At 34.1% G+C, this 15,341-nt stretch overlaps 1 protein-coding gene across 1 annotated transcript in view; it reads right to left on the minus strand.

The window, feature by feature from the left end:
• Positions 1 to 10,646, minus strand: part of su(sable) (suppressor of sable RNA-binding protein) — a 35,024-nt gene extending 24,378 nt beyond the window's left edge. The window contains 6 exon segments of the mRNA XM_072526219.1: positions 700 to 759; positions 814 to 898; positions 957 to 1,271; positions 1,329 to 1,498; positions 2,633 to 2,991; positions 10,594 to 10,646. Coding sequence (XP_072382320.1) covers positions 700 to 759; positions 814 to 898; positions 957 to 1,271; positions 1,329 to 1,498; positions 2,633 to 2,991; positions 10,594 to 10,631 — 1,027 coding nt within the window. The 5' untranslated portion in view covers positions 10,632 to 10,646.
• Between the last annotated feature and the right edge of the window lie 4,695 nt (positions 10,647 to 15,341).

A 15,341-nucleotide genomic window follows, 5' to 3' on the forward strand; every position in this document is an offset into this window, starting at 1 on the left:
ATAAAGTTATGTGATATTTAATTTTTCATATTAATAGCACGGATTCATCTTTTTCTTTTCTCTAATTTATATGTAATCTTTGGGAACCTATAAAAACTACACTTACTATGTTTGCTATTATTAGCACAATTAAATACGCAATATGTATTTGCACACATTTTTGATAAAATTTATGCGTAAAAAGGTAGGGCCAATTTTGTCATATTTCGCCGCTACGCACGCTGGCATCGTTTCAAAGTACCCTTATCATGGTCACGCACGGAGCGAATATGGAAATGACGTGTACGTTTCTAATAGGGTGCTCGATTAGTGTGGGTCCTCTTGATTCCAATATTTTATAGTCAGCTTGAGTGTTAGATATACTACGATTTTTATTAAATTATCTTCATCAAATGGTACTCTTACCTGAACACAAAAATTTACCCAAAATATATAGGACTGCATCAGTGGCAATATAGTTGCAGCCCAACATGTATCCAACAAAAAGGATTAGAGTTACATCAAAAATGAAATTAGAGGAAAACTTAAAGCAAATAAAAGTGATCAAGAAATATTTGTAACTTATTCATATTGATTGATGTCATTATATGACACAAATTTACGAAAACTTTAGTTTGTTTTTGAAACAAACTAAATTAGAAATCTTTGTTTCCATTTTCTTTTTGTTGTAGAAAAATCTTTGTTTGAAAAATAACTTACTTTCAGATAACGGCCTTCCGTGTGCGAATTTGCAGTCGTCCTCTTGGGTACACTTCAAACCTGTATGGTAAAATTTACAAGGAAATTCAGAATGCATATAAGAACATTTGTCACCTTTAGCACAACAATCCATCAGATAGAACTTGCAGAGTTCCAGTTTCATTGGGGGAACAGCCTCGTGCGAATAGGGACAATCGCTCTAAAAACAAAAAAGATAAATCTTAATGACTAAAAACAATAAATTCTAATTATATTACCTTTTGACACTTTCCTTGGAGATAAAAGACACAAACTCCTTGTGCATCCTTAAGAGGTTGATCACCTTGGTTATCTCCTCTATTTTTCGTCCTGTCCCTATCTCTGCCTTTATTCTTTTTTCTTTTCTTTTTCCCATCTCTGTCGTGAACTTTGTTCTGGTCTTCTGCGTGTTCCGATTCATTACTCTCCTCCGAATGGACGGAATGAGCAAAATCCAGCCTATTTTCTAATTTCGGGCTTCCACCTCGCATGTCAATCATTTCGTTTTCATCGATGACATCTAACTTCGGAGAGTGCAGTCTTCTTTGCTTATGCTAAAAGAAATATTTTATAATCGAATATTAACTACAGAAAATAATTTCATTACTCACTTTTCTATCCCTTTCGCTTTTCCGCCGTTTCTTTCCACGTTTGTCTTCACTTGGATCTCTTTCTTTTTCTGCATCTTCGCCACTTGCGCTAGCAAAGGCGGCTGCTTCTTTCTCTTTCTTATTTAGGATTGTGGCTAATGTTTTCTCAATATTTTTAGCAAAGTCATCATCTGTAATAAAAAAAAAGAGCTTTAGATGGATGGTGATACGCATATGTTAGCCTTCCATGATTGTATTGTTCTGAAGCTATTTTCTTGTGGCATTTTAAATTAATTACTATTTAACTGGGAATAAGCCACAATTAAAGGTTAAAATACGTTTATTGACGTTTCAATTTCCACTTCGGAAATCGTTCTCAAAATACAAACATTAGTAAATGTTTGTATTTTGAGAACGATTTCCGAAGTGGAAATTGAAACGTCAATAAACGTATTTTAACCTTTAATTGTGGCTTATTCTCAGTTAAATAGTAATTAATTCCATGATTGTGTTATCTTTTTTGGCGATCCTCTAGTTACTAGCTAGCAAATTATCTAACCAATAAACTATGAAAGACAAAGTACAAATGAATAAGACAGACAGGAAATTTCGGAAGATTTCGGAAACAAAAACTAGGATATATAAAAATTCAAAACCGAGGATTAGTTAAATGGTAACAAAAAAAGATCACTTCCAGAAAATATTGACGGGTAAATAAACCTGCAAGCTAATCTACAGAGAATATGCTTAATAGGAATAAGAACATGATGTATTCAATATTCTTCTTGTAGTGTCTTGACAAAAAAAACAGCTGTAGAAGTTTTATATCTCTTGCTAAAAAGTTAAAACTTTCAAAGACTTAATAAGGCCAGATCCACTTTAAAATAATGCAGATAGCTTGTCCTGATGTACTACATATTACCTTATTGGATTAAGTTCACAAGGATAATGAAGATGACTTACAGAGAATGCTACATTATTCAACAGGAAGGCTAAGGAGTTTAATATGAAAATATCGCCACAAAAAAAGCCAATTAACATCGAAACGAAAAATGAGAATTCTAAGAAAAACAATAGGAAAGACACTGGTTGACAGATCAAGCAGAATCAGAAAAACATAAATGAATGGGTGCAATTTCAAAAGAAGAATGTAAGTCACATTATCAGATTGAGAGAAACTATAATTGTTAGAATAGCCCAAGATAAGTCAACAATGGAAGAACAAGCATAAGTTTAGAAAGAGATGAAAATAGAAGAAGAAGATTAAGTTAAATACTGTATTATCCATATTATGCCAGAGAGATATAATGAAAAAAAGTTCTTACCTAAAACATCTGTATCTTTGGGCCTCAGCTTCTCCCATTTCTTCCTTTGCATTTCCTCCCTTTTCCTCAAATGCAATATACTCTTCTCCGCCTCGGTCATGTGTTTCTTATTCTTTTCTTCGTGTCTTCTTTTTTCCGATCGTTCAGATCGGTCTTTTCGTTTTTCCTTTTCACCATGAACAACCGGTTCAAGGTGTGGTGTAGCTGCGTCTGGCTGAATAAGGGGAACTGGATCCTCGGCAACCGGAAGCTCCTCTGCCGGAACTTCAGGAGCGGGTTCTTCCTCATCGTCTTCTATTTCACCGTCTTCCAAGTCCAGAGGATCAATTTTTTCGGCCGAGTCCTCTTGGGAAGTATTGCTGTGGACAAATATTATGCTAGAAATATCACATTTTGTATGTATATTATTATATAAGTTACAATAGACGATCCAAGCATAGAAACTCTTTATCATCGAATTTTGACAATGTGCTAGTTTTTCGTAAAGAATTTCCAATCTCCGAACATTTTGCATAACGCTGGGCCCATAACGGTTTCTTAACATTGTTCTGAAGCTATTTTCTTGTGGCATTTTAAAGTAATTACTATTTTAATGGGAATAAGCCACATTTGAAGGTTAAAATAAGTTTATTGGCGTTTTAATCTCCACTTCGGAAATCATTCTCAAAATATAAACATTAATCTTTACTTTGTTTGTATTGTCTATTGACTTTTCAACTTTCAATGGGCCTAAAAATAAATATTTTAAAATAGAAATGTCTAACAGTGGGCAAAAAAGAAACACATGACACAAAATTAGAAAATGAAATAAATATGAATGTAGACACCTATACATGTTTAGTAGTAATTACTAATAAGAAGAATATTAGTGGAAATGAAAATAGGACAAGAATAAAGAGAGGCACAGGTCCGTTACTAACCTTATCTTTTCTTTGGTAAAAGAGGGTTAGGTGAGAAACAACGTAGCATATCCACAGCGGCATAGTTCAAAGTGTTACGCTTTACGTAAGAAGAGGTCCATGCCGAAGAAGAACATCCCGCCTCTGTAATCTCCGAGGTGGTATCAAGAAACATCCGCTAATCTGTTTCGAGTTGTTATTGTTGTTAATGTTAATATATACGTCTATGGGCCGGTATGCTCGATCTATGTTAATATATACGTCTATGCTTCCAATAGGGACTTTCGAACTTTGACAGTTGATAACGGCCATATTTTTGAAGGTACGTAGATCAAATTGGCTGTCATCTTTTCAGTCTATTTTGCCAAATCACCATGAGTATATATAGCGTACAACAACACATGCAAATGATAAAATTTTTTTATCAAAATGGGTATTCTGTTCGAGTAATAATGTTCCGCGCATATCGCCCATTTTCTGCTATTCGCAGTGTGGTGGATAAATGGTCCACTGGTTCAGTAAATCAATCAACACCCGTACGTCAATGAAACGCAAAATCTGCCGGAAAAATCGCCGCTGGCCGTGAGAGTGTGCAGGAGAATCCGAGGCAGTCGATTTCACAGACGACCTGTGTTCGCTAAATGGCCTCTGGAGTAGTCGGAACTGACCCTAATTTTCATCGAAAAATCATCTTCCTCGATGAGGCCCATTTTTGGATGGTCAACAAAAAGAATTGACGAATTTTGTTGGCTCTCAAAGCCAACATAACTCATACCATCGATCAAATTTAGCCTAATTTATGGAACGGTTCATTCTACACAAAAAGTGTGACGAAACATTTTTTGTTCAGAATTATCGCAGCTAAAATTTTTATTTGAAACATTTTTTTCTACGGCGTACAGATTTTTGGTAAATCGATTTTTTCCGTTTTCCCCACCTAATAGGTGGCGTTTTGAGTTAATCCGGGGGGTAAAAGTGGTAATCTTTTTTCCATCTTTTTTGGGGTTCTAAAATTGATATTCTCAGCAAAATTCAGCTTGTTCGTATGATTTTTAGAGGTTCAGCGGCATTTTCGTCTCTGACGACTTGAGTAGTACCTATAGTATTCAAATTAGTATTTAATAAAAAAGGTAAAATTTAATTAGAAGTACCAAATCGAAATAATACAGTACCGTGTCTATGTCGTAAACTTTATACAACGAAGCGATGAAAAGAACAAATGTCTTGATATAAATACCGGTCGTTATTTTGATGATCCTATAATATTTGTCTTTTATATAAATCTCGGTCTTTATTTTTAAACTCATCTATATGTCATTAAAAAAAAATCTAACCTGTGGAATTAAAATAATTAGAACAATTGAGATAAAACAACATATTATAATATATAAATAAAATACAAAATAAGGTGGCAATATATCTCCTAGAGATTTCACAAACCGAAACTTATGAAATACAACAATGTGAACTAACTTAAAGGTTAGCTAAGAAGTAAGCTAAGAGGTAAAAGACACCAAACCAGAAGTACAGGTATAGCCGAAAACAACAAATTGCGATCGGAAACAACTGACGACGTATCAGCAGCAATCATTTACAATATATGGGCAGAGAAATGTTAATCCAATATCCGATTAAGAAGAATAAAGAAAAAAACATATATGACCGACAGTATATTAATTAAAGTTGTTGGATGGACAAATAGAAGTTAAAGAGAAGAATACTGCAGCATATTGGCAAATTGACAACTAAATAAAAAAAGCAATTATAGAAGCTAAAAGTATAACGACACAAGAACAATGTAAAGAAGTCGATGTGCTAGAAGGTAAACAGAATTCATGTAACCTCCACAAGATCAAGAAAGCAGTAGGATTGTGTAAATAAAAAATGTCCGGATTAGAACAGACAGACTCGAACAGACGTTTGAGAAAATTCGGTAATTGATGCTGAATGAATAAAAACAACATAGATAAACTATGTGACAACAGCATTTAAAACAACACCTATCACGAACAAGTATCACCACCATACAGAATAAAAATGACGATATTGAACTAACTATTATCGAAGTGGTAATATAAGCTGCTATACGATGGAAACGCTGGACTAAACGACTTCTACACAGATTGTGGCTATGTGGCTACACGCATATTAAAGATCTCTCGATAGACGGAGTTACCGACGACGAGAGTAAACAAGAACGGGAAAAGATCGCAAAACAATCATAACCGTATAATGCAAACTGGAATATACTCGTATAGGCCCTATACGTGCGCAATGAAAAACTGAATACTTTTTCAAATCATACTGCAATCAATGAAAGAAGAGATCGATTAAGCTTTCCTGATTTTATAGGCTACAAAAATGGTTCAACTTAAGTATTACAGGATTTTTAGAGCAGCAGTCACTAAAGAAAGAATAGCCCAACACATGTAACGGATAGGTACTAAAAGAAGGAGAAGATCTATTAAATTGTTAGCAAATATGCAGATTGGCGAGTTGTTAATTTTGTTCAACCTAGATCATCATCATCATCATCCAGCCTCAAGAGTCCACTGCTGAACATAGGCCTCTTCCTCATGTTTCCAACCCCGTCTATCTTGCGCCGCTCTCATCCAGTTTTTATTGAGTTTTCTTAAATCGTCAGTCCATCTTGTAGGTGGTCGACCGACGCTTCTCTTGTCTTCCCTTGGCCTCCACTCCAATAACCTCTTTGTCCATCGCCCATCTGTCATTCTGGCTATGTGTCCTGCCCATCTCCATTTTAGTCTGGCTATCTTCTCGATGATGTCAGTCACTCCGGTTCTTCTCCTGATGTCTTCGTTGGTTATTCTGTCTCGCAGAGTTATTCCTAACATGGACCGCTCCATTCTTCTCTGCGTGACTCTCAGTTTGGTAGCTGCTGCTTTTGTTAAGGTAAGTGTTTCTGCTCCGTACGTCAAGACTGGGAGGACGCACTGATCAAATACCTTTCTCTTTAGGCATGTGGGCAGCTCACTTTTAAAAGTTTCTCTCAGTTTTCCAAATGCTGCCCACCCAAGGCCGATTCTTCTCTTCAGTTCATGAATCTGGTTATCCCTGCCAATCATAATTTCATGTCCCAGGTATTTATATACCTAGATAAAAAGGTTAAAGAAATGACATAATTACTACGAAGAAGTCATATCATGGCACTTTTAGATAAAATTGAGAATATCATAATGAAGACGGAGAAAAACGAAAAACAGAAAGTTTTTTATAGGGGAAATATATCAAAGACATAGTCAAATATGAAAGAGTGAAACTAGAACTCAAATCCTTCGAAAAAAAAAAAAGCAGGGGCAGAAATTACAAAATATTGCACAAACTAAAGATATACAAACTTGAAAACAGCTTGAAATACTTGAAAAAGCGCGAAACGCGTTCAACAATATGAAAAAGTGGTTCACAAGCAAAATCTCAATGGAACTAAAATTAAGACTGGTCAAGTGTTATGTCTTCCCGGTCTTGTTCTATGGAGCAGAGGCATGGACCACAACGGAAGCCACCCTGAAGAAACTAGAATCCTTTGAGCTGTGGATATATCGCCGTATTCTTCGGATATCCTGGACAGACCACATCACTAACATGGAAGTAATGCAGAAAATAGGCAAAAGCAAAGAAATAATCTTCACCGTAAAGAAACGGAAGCTTGAGTACTTCGGACATGTTATGAGGCATACTAAGTACCGGCTGCTACAGTTAATAGTCCAAGGAAGAATCGACAGTAGGAGAGGACCGGGAAGAAGACGACACTCATGGATGCATAACCTGCGACAATGGTTCGGACTAACATCGACCGAACTGTTCAGAGGTGCCGTAAACAATGTCAAAATAGCCTTGTTAATAGCCAACGTCCGAAACGGATAGGACAAAGGAAGAAGAAGAAGAAAGATATACAAAATCGATAAAGTCCAGATCATTCATAAACATATATACCAAAAACTTGACAGACAAGAAGACATACAATTTGGATTCTCTATACGCTAGGTGCATGAGAAGTACTCTTTACATTCAATATATATAAAAGTTGCCCTTAAATAACAAGTACACTACGAACACCGAATCTATATTATAAGTATCGAGTATAATAAACATTAAATATTATTATGTTAATATGGGCTTAAACATTAAACCACAATAATTGGTTGTAATGAAAATTACATTTTTTACTTGTTTTTGGCGTTTCGACTTCCACTTCGGAAATCGGTTTCAAACATTTTTTTAAAAATTAAAATTAAAATAAGGAGGTTATACTCGTACACCTGTTTGTTGTGTATTGTTGGCGGTTGGCCAAATTGACATACAACTCAAGGTAAAACGTTAAAATCAAACAAAACCAAAAACTGAGAAAGGTACTTTATACAAACGACGTGAAGCTGAATTTTACCAAAGGACAAGAAGAGTTAGACACTGATAATGTTATATATTTTTCGGCAGTAGGTACTCCACATTAAGGAAGCGTGGACCCTGAAGATGCTACTAATACGAAACTGATAGCATTCAAATTGTGGGTATATACAAGAATCCACAAGACATCAAAACAAGAAAGCTTCAATAGCTGGGATATATACCTGAGAAAGGATACTACATCCTTACCTATATATACAAGAAAAAAATCAGGGCACGTCAAGTATAACACGGAATATAATCTTATGGTTGCACCAGACGTTATTCACATGAAGTCACATAGAAAAGAAGAAGCATGATTTGAATAATAATGGCGTAGTAGAACAAAAAAGCGTATTTGGAATGTTCATCTAAAGACGGAGCTAATATAAATAAAATGATAACTTTGGATAGTGAACTGATTGTGAAAAGTAATAGTATTAAGTATCTAGGATAGGTATTATAGATTAATGGGGAAAATTCCAATTAAGCTGAATGGAAAATTATATAAAACCGCCATAAGACCAGCTATGATGTACGGAACTGAATGTTCGACAGTTAAAAGAAAAAGGAACAACGAATGCATGTGGTGGAAATGAGAATGCTTAGATGGATAAGTGGAGTGACAAAAAAAGATATGTCTAAAGAAGTCTATGTGTGGCACCAATTGAGAGAGCATAAGTTAGGATAATTTGGGCATGTTCAAAGACACAATGTCAAGAACTGATGATCTGCGGGTTCCTGTGAGTAGTAAAAGGAAGACCAAAAAAGACCTGGGGGACAGTTTACGTAGGACATTTCAGTAATGGAGAAATATAATTAAGGAAGTTACCTCGAATACGGATAAAGAGCAAGAGTGTATGTGTATATATATTTCATATTTGGAAAAACCTGTAAAAGAAAAAAATCCATTTTCTATAATACAAATCGTCGTACTGCGTATAACCATGCGGTTAAAATAAATTAAAATTGTGATTAATAAATAACATATATCGAAAGATAAAGTCCCATAAACTTTAATACGTTCTGTATGTCTCAACATTTGCTACAGAAACAACGTTTTTTATTAAAGAATATCATCAACATTAAAAATGTAAGGAAGAAAAATACAAATGGCAATTAGATATAAGGATAAGAGAAAATAAACTGAAATTAAACTGAAAATAATATACATGTTTCCGTATATTATATTTTACTTAAAGCACAAATAACAGTACAACCTTCTACGTCTTATCAAGAAATAATTAGTTATTTATAGATTATTAACAATTAACCAGATATTCTCACGAATCATTTTACTTGTAGCTTATCTATTAATTGGCATTGAAAAATATATTATATACCATAAAATATTTTAGTCATTTTCGTCTTAAATATGGTATATTTTTTTATAAATAAATAACAAAAGATTTTTTATCCATCCATTCTCGAAAAATACTCGATTTTATCACTAATGTTGGGGCACAACATCGGCTGAAATATGTCATAGGGTCAACGAATAAAAACTAGACAGAGTAAGGGCAGGCATGATACGCCGTCCGATACCGCTATATAAAAATATATGGGCAGAAGATGTATTGAGATCGAATGATGAAAGACTAAAATACGCATTATTACAACTTATTATGCAAGGCAAAATCCGAGGAAAGCGAAATGTGGGAAGACGAAGAATATCCTGGCTTAAGAACTTAAGGGAATGGTTTGAATGCAGTAGTGCAGAACTTTTTAGAGCGGCAGTCAACAGAGTCCGCATAGTCATGATGATTTCCAACCTTCGATAGAAGATGATTTCCAACCTTCGATAGAAGATGGAACTTAAAGAAGAAGAAGAAGATGAAAGACTACTAAATAAAACCTTTTGGGAAAGGCCCGTTGGCAGAGGGTCAGTTGCAACAATGGAAGATTGCAAGAGTGGAGAAAAATAGTAAACGCGGCCAAGACTCGCTTACTGAGACAACCGCTTACTGCCGCTACCGCCGCTATTTGGCGGTTACTGAGACAACACAGAAATAATCTTTTGTATAAATTACTTAGTTTATTACACAATAAGTATGGAAAAATGTTAAATAGATCCATAGATATTTTAGCAACGATTGTGGTAACTTAACGTCTCTAGCCTTGTTCGTTGTCGCTACACTATGTTTTTACCCTAAAAATGAGATCACACTTACGACTTTCTGATTATGCGACTGGACTATTCACCAATATAAGACCATCACAGTTAGACATGTTTGTTCTATAAACAGGAGGGAATACATTAACTGGAAAAAATTAAAATCTTTTGAACAAAAATATTATATTAGCAATATAACAAAGGGAACTGACTGACTTTCTCAACGAATATTTGAAAATAAATTGATGTTGCCGGTAAACTAATACATAATTTTAAACAGATTTAAAATTTTGGATTAGGTACCTTTTCATTTTTTAGTTCCATTCAAAACTGTGAAAACAACAAAGCGATGTATCTTTTGAAACTAATTTGATCGGTCTGTCACTAAAAGCGTAATTAGTATAAACTAAGTACCCGACAAAACATCCTAAAACTTATAGGTAATTAAATATTTCCCAAACTTTTAAGCTAGATTTTTATATGTATAAAATTATTTTTAAAATATATCTCCTAACACTTGTGTAGTTGGAATATAAAAATTATACCTTTTACGATATTCCCAGAATCCACGGAACCCTACCATCCTGTATACAGGATATCTGGGCAATATGTTATAGTTGTCTGTGAGTGTATATTCATTCTAGCGTAGCAAAAGGCCCGTGTGCGGAGTTGGCATGTGCTCTAACATACCAAGGACGTGGTATTGATCGCTCTGCAACACTGTTTGAAAGGGACCATTCGGCACTCGTCAATTTTAAGTTAAATATACTTATAGAGGGCTTTAAAAAACTGGAAGGATAGAATATAAAGGAATGGGAATTTTGTCATATAATATTACCTACGTTTTCTCATGGGTAGTTTCAATTCAATATTTATAAATTTGAAACATCGTTGAACAAATTATTATACTGTTATACGCACACACACTATTAGATTGAACACCACTCCGTAATATTTTATTTTTTTGTAGGATAAAATTCTGTAATAAAACAAAACGGACCATGGTATAACATACAGACTAAAATTAAATAAAACATGCTAATTAACATATTTACTGTTCAATTCTTCAAATAGTCAAGTTCACAAATCAATAAAAAATGATTCATTCATGACTCACTCAAAACTGGATTCACGAATAGTTTTATTTTTGTTTGAGAAACATATCAATAAAGTATTTTGACTGGAATGCTTTAGTCTTACTACGTAGGTATGTCGAGTATTGAAATGACAAAGTGATTGTAAACGAACCTCGTCATTTTTATTATAAACAGATTATGCTTGCCCAAGAACACCACGATCGGGAATAAATAACAAGGAAGATAATTTCAAGGATTAGAAAATGTTTAATGTATTCAAAGGGGTCTCTTGGCGAATATCAAAATGCCTTTAGACCTGGTTAATCAGTATCAGCATATTTTGTGCTACAAAAAATACTACACAGGTAGATTCGTTGGCGTGTCTCATTTTTAAGATAGTCTTGGAGGCGAAAAGACGCCAAATTAGAGATAACTATTCTTAATAATTGTTCACAAATTATGGCTTACGATGATATTAATCTTAACTCTCCGTGCAAAACGCATCAAAAATAAGTTTTTATTACTTTCACAAAATGCAGACTTCCAAAAAAATGAGAAAAAATTCAAATCCATAAATATTTGGTTTATTTCAGTCTTCATAGAAGGCAAATTCACGTACGCTACCTAGTGGCCAATGAGAAGTCTATCACAGAAGAAATCTAATTATATATAAGGTGTGTCCCATCGCCGCCACCACGAGAATGTATTTACAGAAGTTTTTAAAATATAGAAAATTTAAGAACAGTTTAGAAGGATGGACCAAAAACAAAGAAGTTCACCACTCTGAATTGATGAGATCGCACTAAAAGAAAGACGATTAAATACATTTAGTAAGTAGACTAGATTTTTGATATTTAACATGCCAGGCATTTTTACTGAACGGTTACAAACTAGTTCTTTTCAATTAATTAAAAATCATTTTTATGATTTAAAGATGTAAAATGGATGAAGATTGATTATTGTAATGTTTCATACGTATTTTTTTTTGGTATATGGTATAAAGAAAATAAATATGCGAAAAATGTTTGAGCTGCTTTCCCACGTAATCATCAGAATAAAAAATTCCTTGATCACAGACAAACATTACCTCATTATACTGACCTTCGCAATACAACTCGTTGATCAAAACCAATTAAATGTTTATAAAAAAATTTAATTCGAAATTAAAACCGAATAAACCTTAGACTGATCTGAAATAAAACGAAGGAAAAGAGAAAAAAAATATCGTAAAAAAGGAAACAATTTACTGTACTTGGTTTATAGCTCTAACAAGATATGATAAGAATTTAACGAAATTTATTGAAATAATAGGAAGATTTATTGAATTAATTCAATGAACCTAAATTTTAAGGTAACTATGGTAAACCTAAACTTTACAATATCTTTATGACAATATCATATAAACATGAAATATATTTTTTTTAACTTTTCGACTTTCGAACGATGTTAAAATATAAAAACAGTCATGGCTATCTGCATCATTTCTGGCAACAAGTGGTATCAATATCTAGAAAATATGCTTAACAAAGACAGCAGTACCACATTCAAGAATCCGGGATAACATTTAAAAACAGAAAAATAGAAGATATGCTTACCTAGTTCGGTAAAGGGGAGATGAAAAAATACACGGACTGTTAAATCAGATGGTATTCAGCTTAAGGGCCCTCGCGCCCTAGGCAGCCTGACTGCGGCAGCAGACATATGAGCAGACAATCGACGGCCAGTTGCGTCCGTTACTTAAAGCGATATGAAAGTGGAAGAGGCCGTAATTATTTACCGTTTGTCTCGTAAAAACCCAAAATAAAGAATAGGCTGGTGAATCGTCCTCCCAAACTTTATTGGTAATTTCTTCCCATCCTCTTTTTTCCCCTTTGCGATCATTGTATTCTTCAGAAGATATATCCCAACTCGCCTTACGGATTTTAACTTCCCGAATAAATTTTTCGGCGTCAACAGTCATTTTAAACAAGTTGGAGATAGGTCTGGTTAACACAAGTGTCCGGAGTCTGAAGGCAGCCATATTCCTTTCTCATCCAAATCCAGGCGCATTCTAGTATCTCCCGTAAACCGTAAGGGTTTGAGTAGCTACCTAGTGCGTGGAGGCCCTAACTGATTTACAACACATCAAGAGATCTATGATTGATATCTTTAATTAATATACCCACTATAATAAAAAATGCAATAAATAGAGAAACCCGCAGGGTGTTTGTTAGCAATATTAAGGTAGAGGATAATATACCGATAAGCGAAATGTAAAATGATTTCAATGAATCATGATTCATTAGTAAGTAAGCAAGTTACAGCCATTAAACAAACGTACATAAAAATATCTACCAGCACCTGGTAAAACATTGGCCTTCTCCCCCGTATAATGTAATTAAAGACTGCCTCAATGATGTAGTTAAGTCACCAACTCTATAAACATATCTGGACAAAGCTCAGTTATAACAGAGAAGAAAATCCAACGGTATGAAAATGTTGATTAATAAAAATTTGATACAAACATCAATAGTGTTAGAAAAGAATTCAAGCCTAGATTAAATATGTGCAGAAACAAGAAAGAAAATATACCTGATAAGAAGAAGTTCCTTACGTAATTAAACTTAAAGACTTAAAGGAAAATGCAACCAATCTACCGAGCTGAAAGGAAGCTAAATAGGCAATCCAGAAACTAAAGAACAAAAAAGCGCCAGGAAATGATGATATTCCCACACAACTCTACAAATATAGAGGAGAACACTAAACAAGAGTATGAGAGGAAAATGCCAGAAGAATGGAGTATCGGTTTACTGTGCCCATTGCACAAAAAAGATGATCAGCTTGAATGTGAAAATTACCTTCTGATAAGTGATAACTTTTTGAATACCATATATTTATTTATAAAATACTCAACATAATTTACACACTGCTGAGTCCATACTATGTATGTAGAACTTTTGAGTGAATATCAAAGTAGACTCAGATACAACAGACCAGATTAGGGATGTACCGGATCGAGTACCTGGCCAATCAGGCCGAAACGGGAATTCATATCGCTAACAGGATCGGGCCCAACAATTCCGGCCGGATCATGAACTACCTATAAGGAAGTATTCCAACAATATTCCGTTATGGGGCATCAATGACAAATACGCGGAGAGAATTTATTATAAAATTGCAAAAATGATTTGTATTGATAATCAACCGTTTTCCTTGGTAGAAAATGCTGGGTTTAAAAGACTGCTAAATACTATTGTTATTGTTCCTCAATATAAAACACCCTACAGAAAATATATAAGTGAAAAAATAATCCCTGATATTTACAATACGTTAGGTAAAAAAAATTCAAAGCTTTGAAAGAAGCGGCATCTATTTATTTAACATCAGAGATTTGGACATGTTCAAATACAAATACGAATAAAAGTTTTATTAGTGTGACAGGCCACTGAATTTCAGAAATGTGAGAAAAACGCAATGTTATTTTGTGTTGTAATCAATTTACAGGAAGTAATACCGGACTTGCAATTAGTGACAAAATTGCAACCGTGGCTAACAGCTGGGTCATTGAGAAACAAAAAATTTATATTTATTGTTAAGGGACAGCGAAGCTAATATGATTAAAGCTACATCTTTTTAGATAAAAAATATCTGAAAAGATGTAGATATAACCCGTGAGGGATGTTTTACACAAATTGCAATTAATAATAAATGACAGTATAAATTCTTAAAGATCCCATATATGATTAGTACTGCTCGCCGAATTGCAACTCATTTCAATCAGTTATCTTTAGCATGCAGCAAATACAAGTAGAATTGAATAAAGACCAGAAAAAAAATTTAAGATGTACAAACACGGTGGAACTCCACTTTCTACATATAAGAACGGTTGCTTTATTTGAGACGTTGTTTAACTATTTATCTTACTAAAAAGAAGGATATAAATAGTTTAAGCAATAATCAGTGGAACCTGTTGCAATCTGTCCTTGAGATACTTAGACCTTTTGAAGAGATAACGAAACTGATGAGCAGCACGGACTCGAGTTATTTCAGAAGTGATTCCAACAATTGCTGTACTAAGGTGTTATCCTTTGGTTTAATAAAATAGAACAGTTACATGGCGTTGGAACTATGAAAGAATGTCTCATTACTGGAATGAACAAAAGGTTTTGAGATGAGGAATCAAACGACTATTTTACAATATCTACTACGTTAGATCCTAGATATAAAACATTTTATTT

The sequence above is a fragment of the Diabrotica undecimpunctata genome, chromosome 3, assembly GCF_040954645.1.
Source record: "Diabrotica undecimpunctata isolate CICGRU chromosome 3, icDiaUnde3, whole genome shotgun sequence".
Lineage (NCBI taxonomy): Eukaryota > Metazoa > Arthropoda > Insecta > Coleoptera > Chrysomelidae > Diabrotica > Diabrotica undecimpunctata.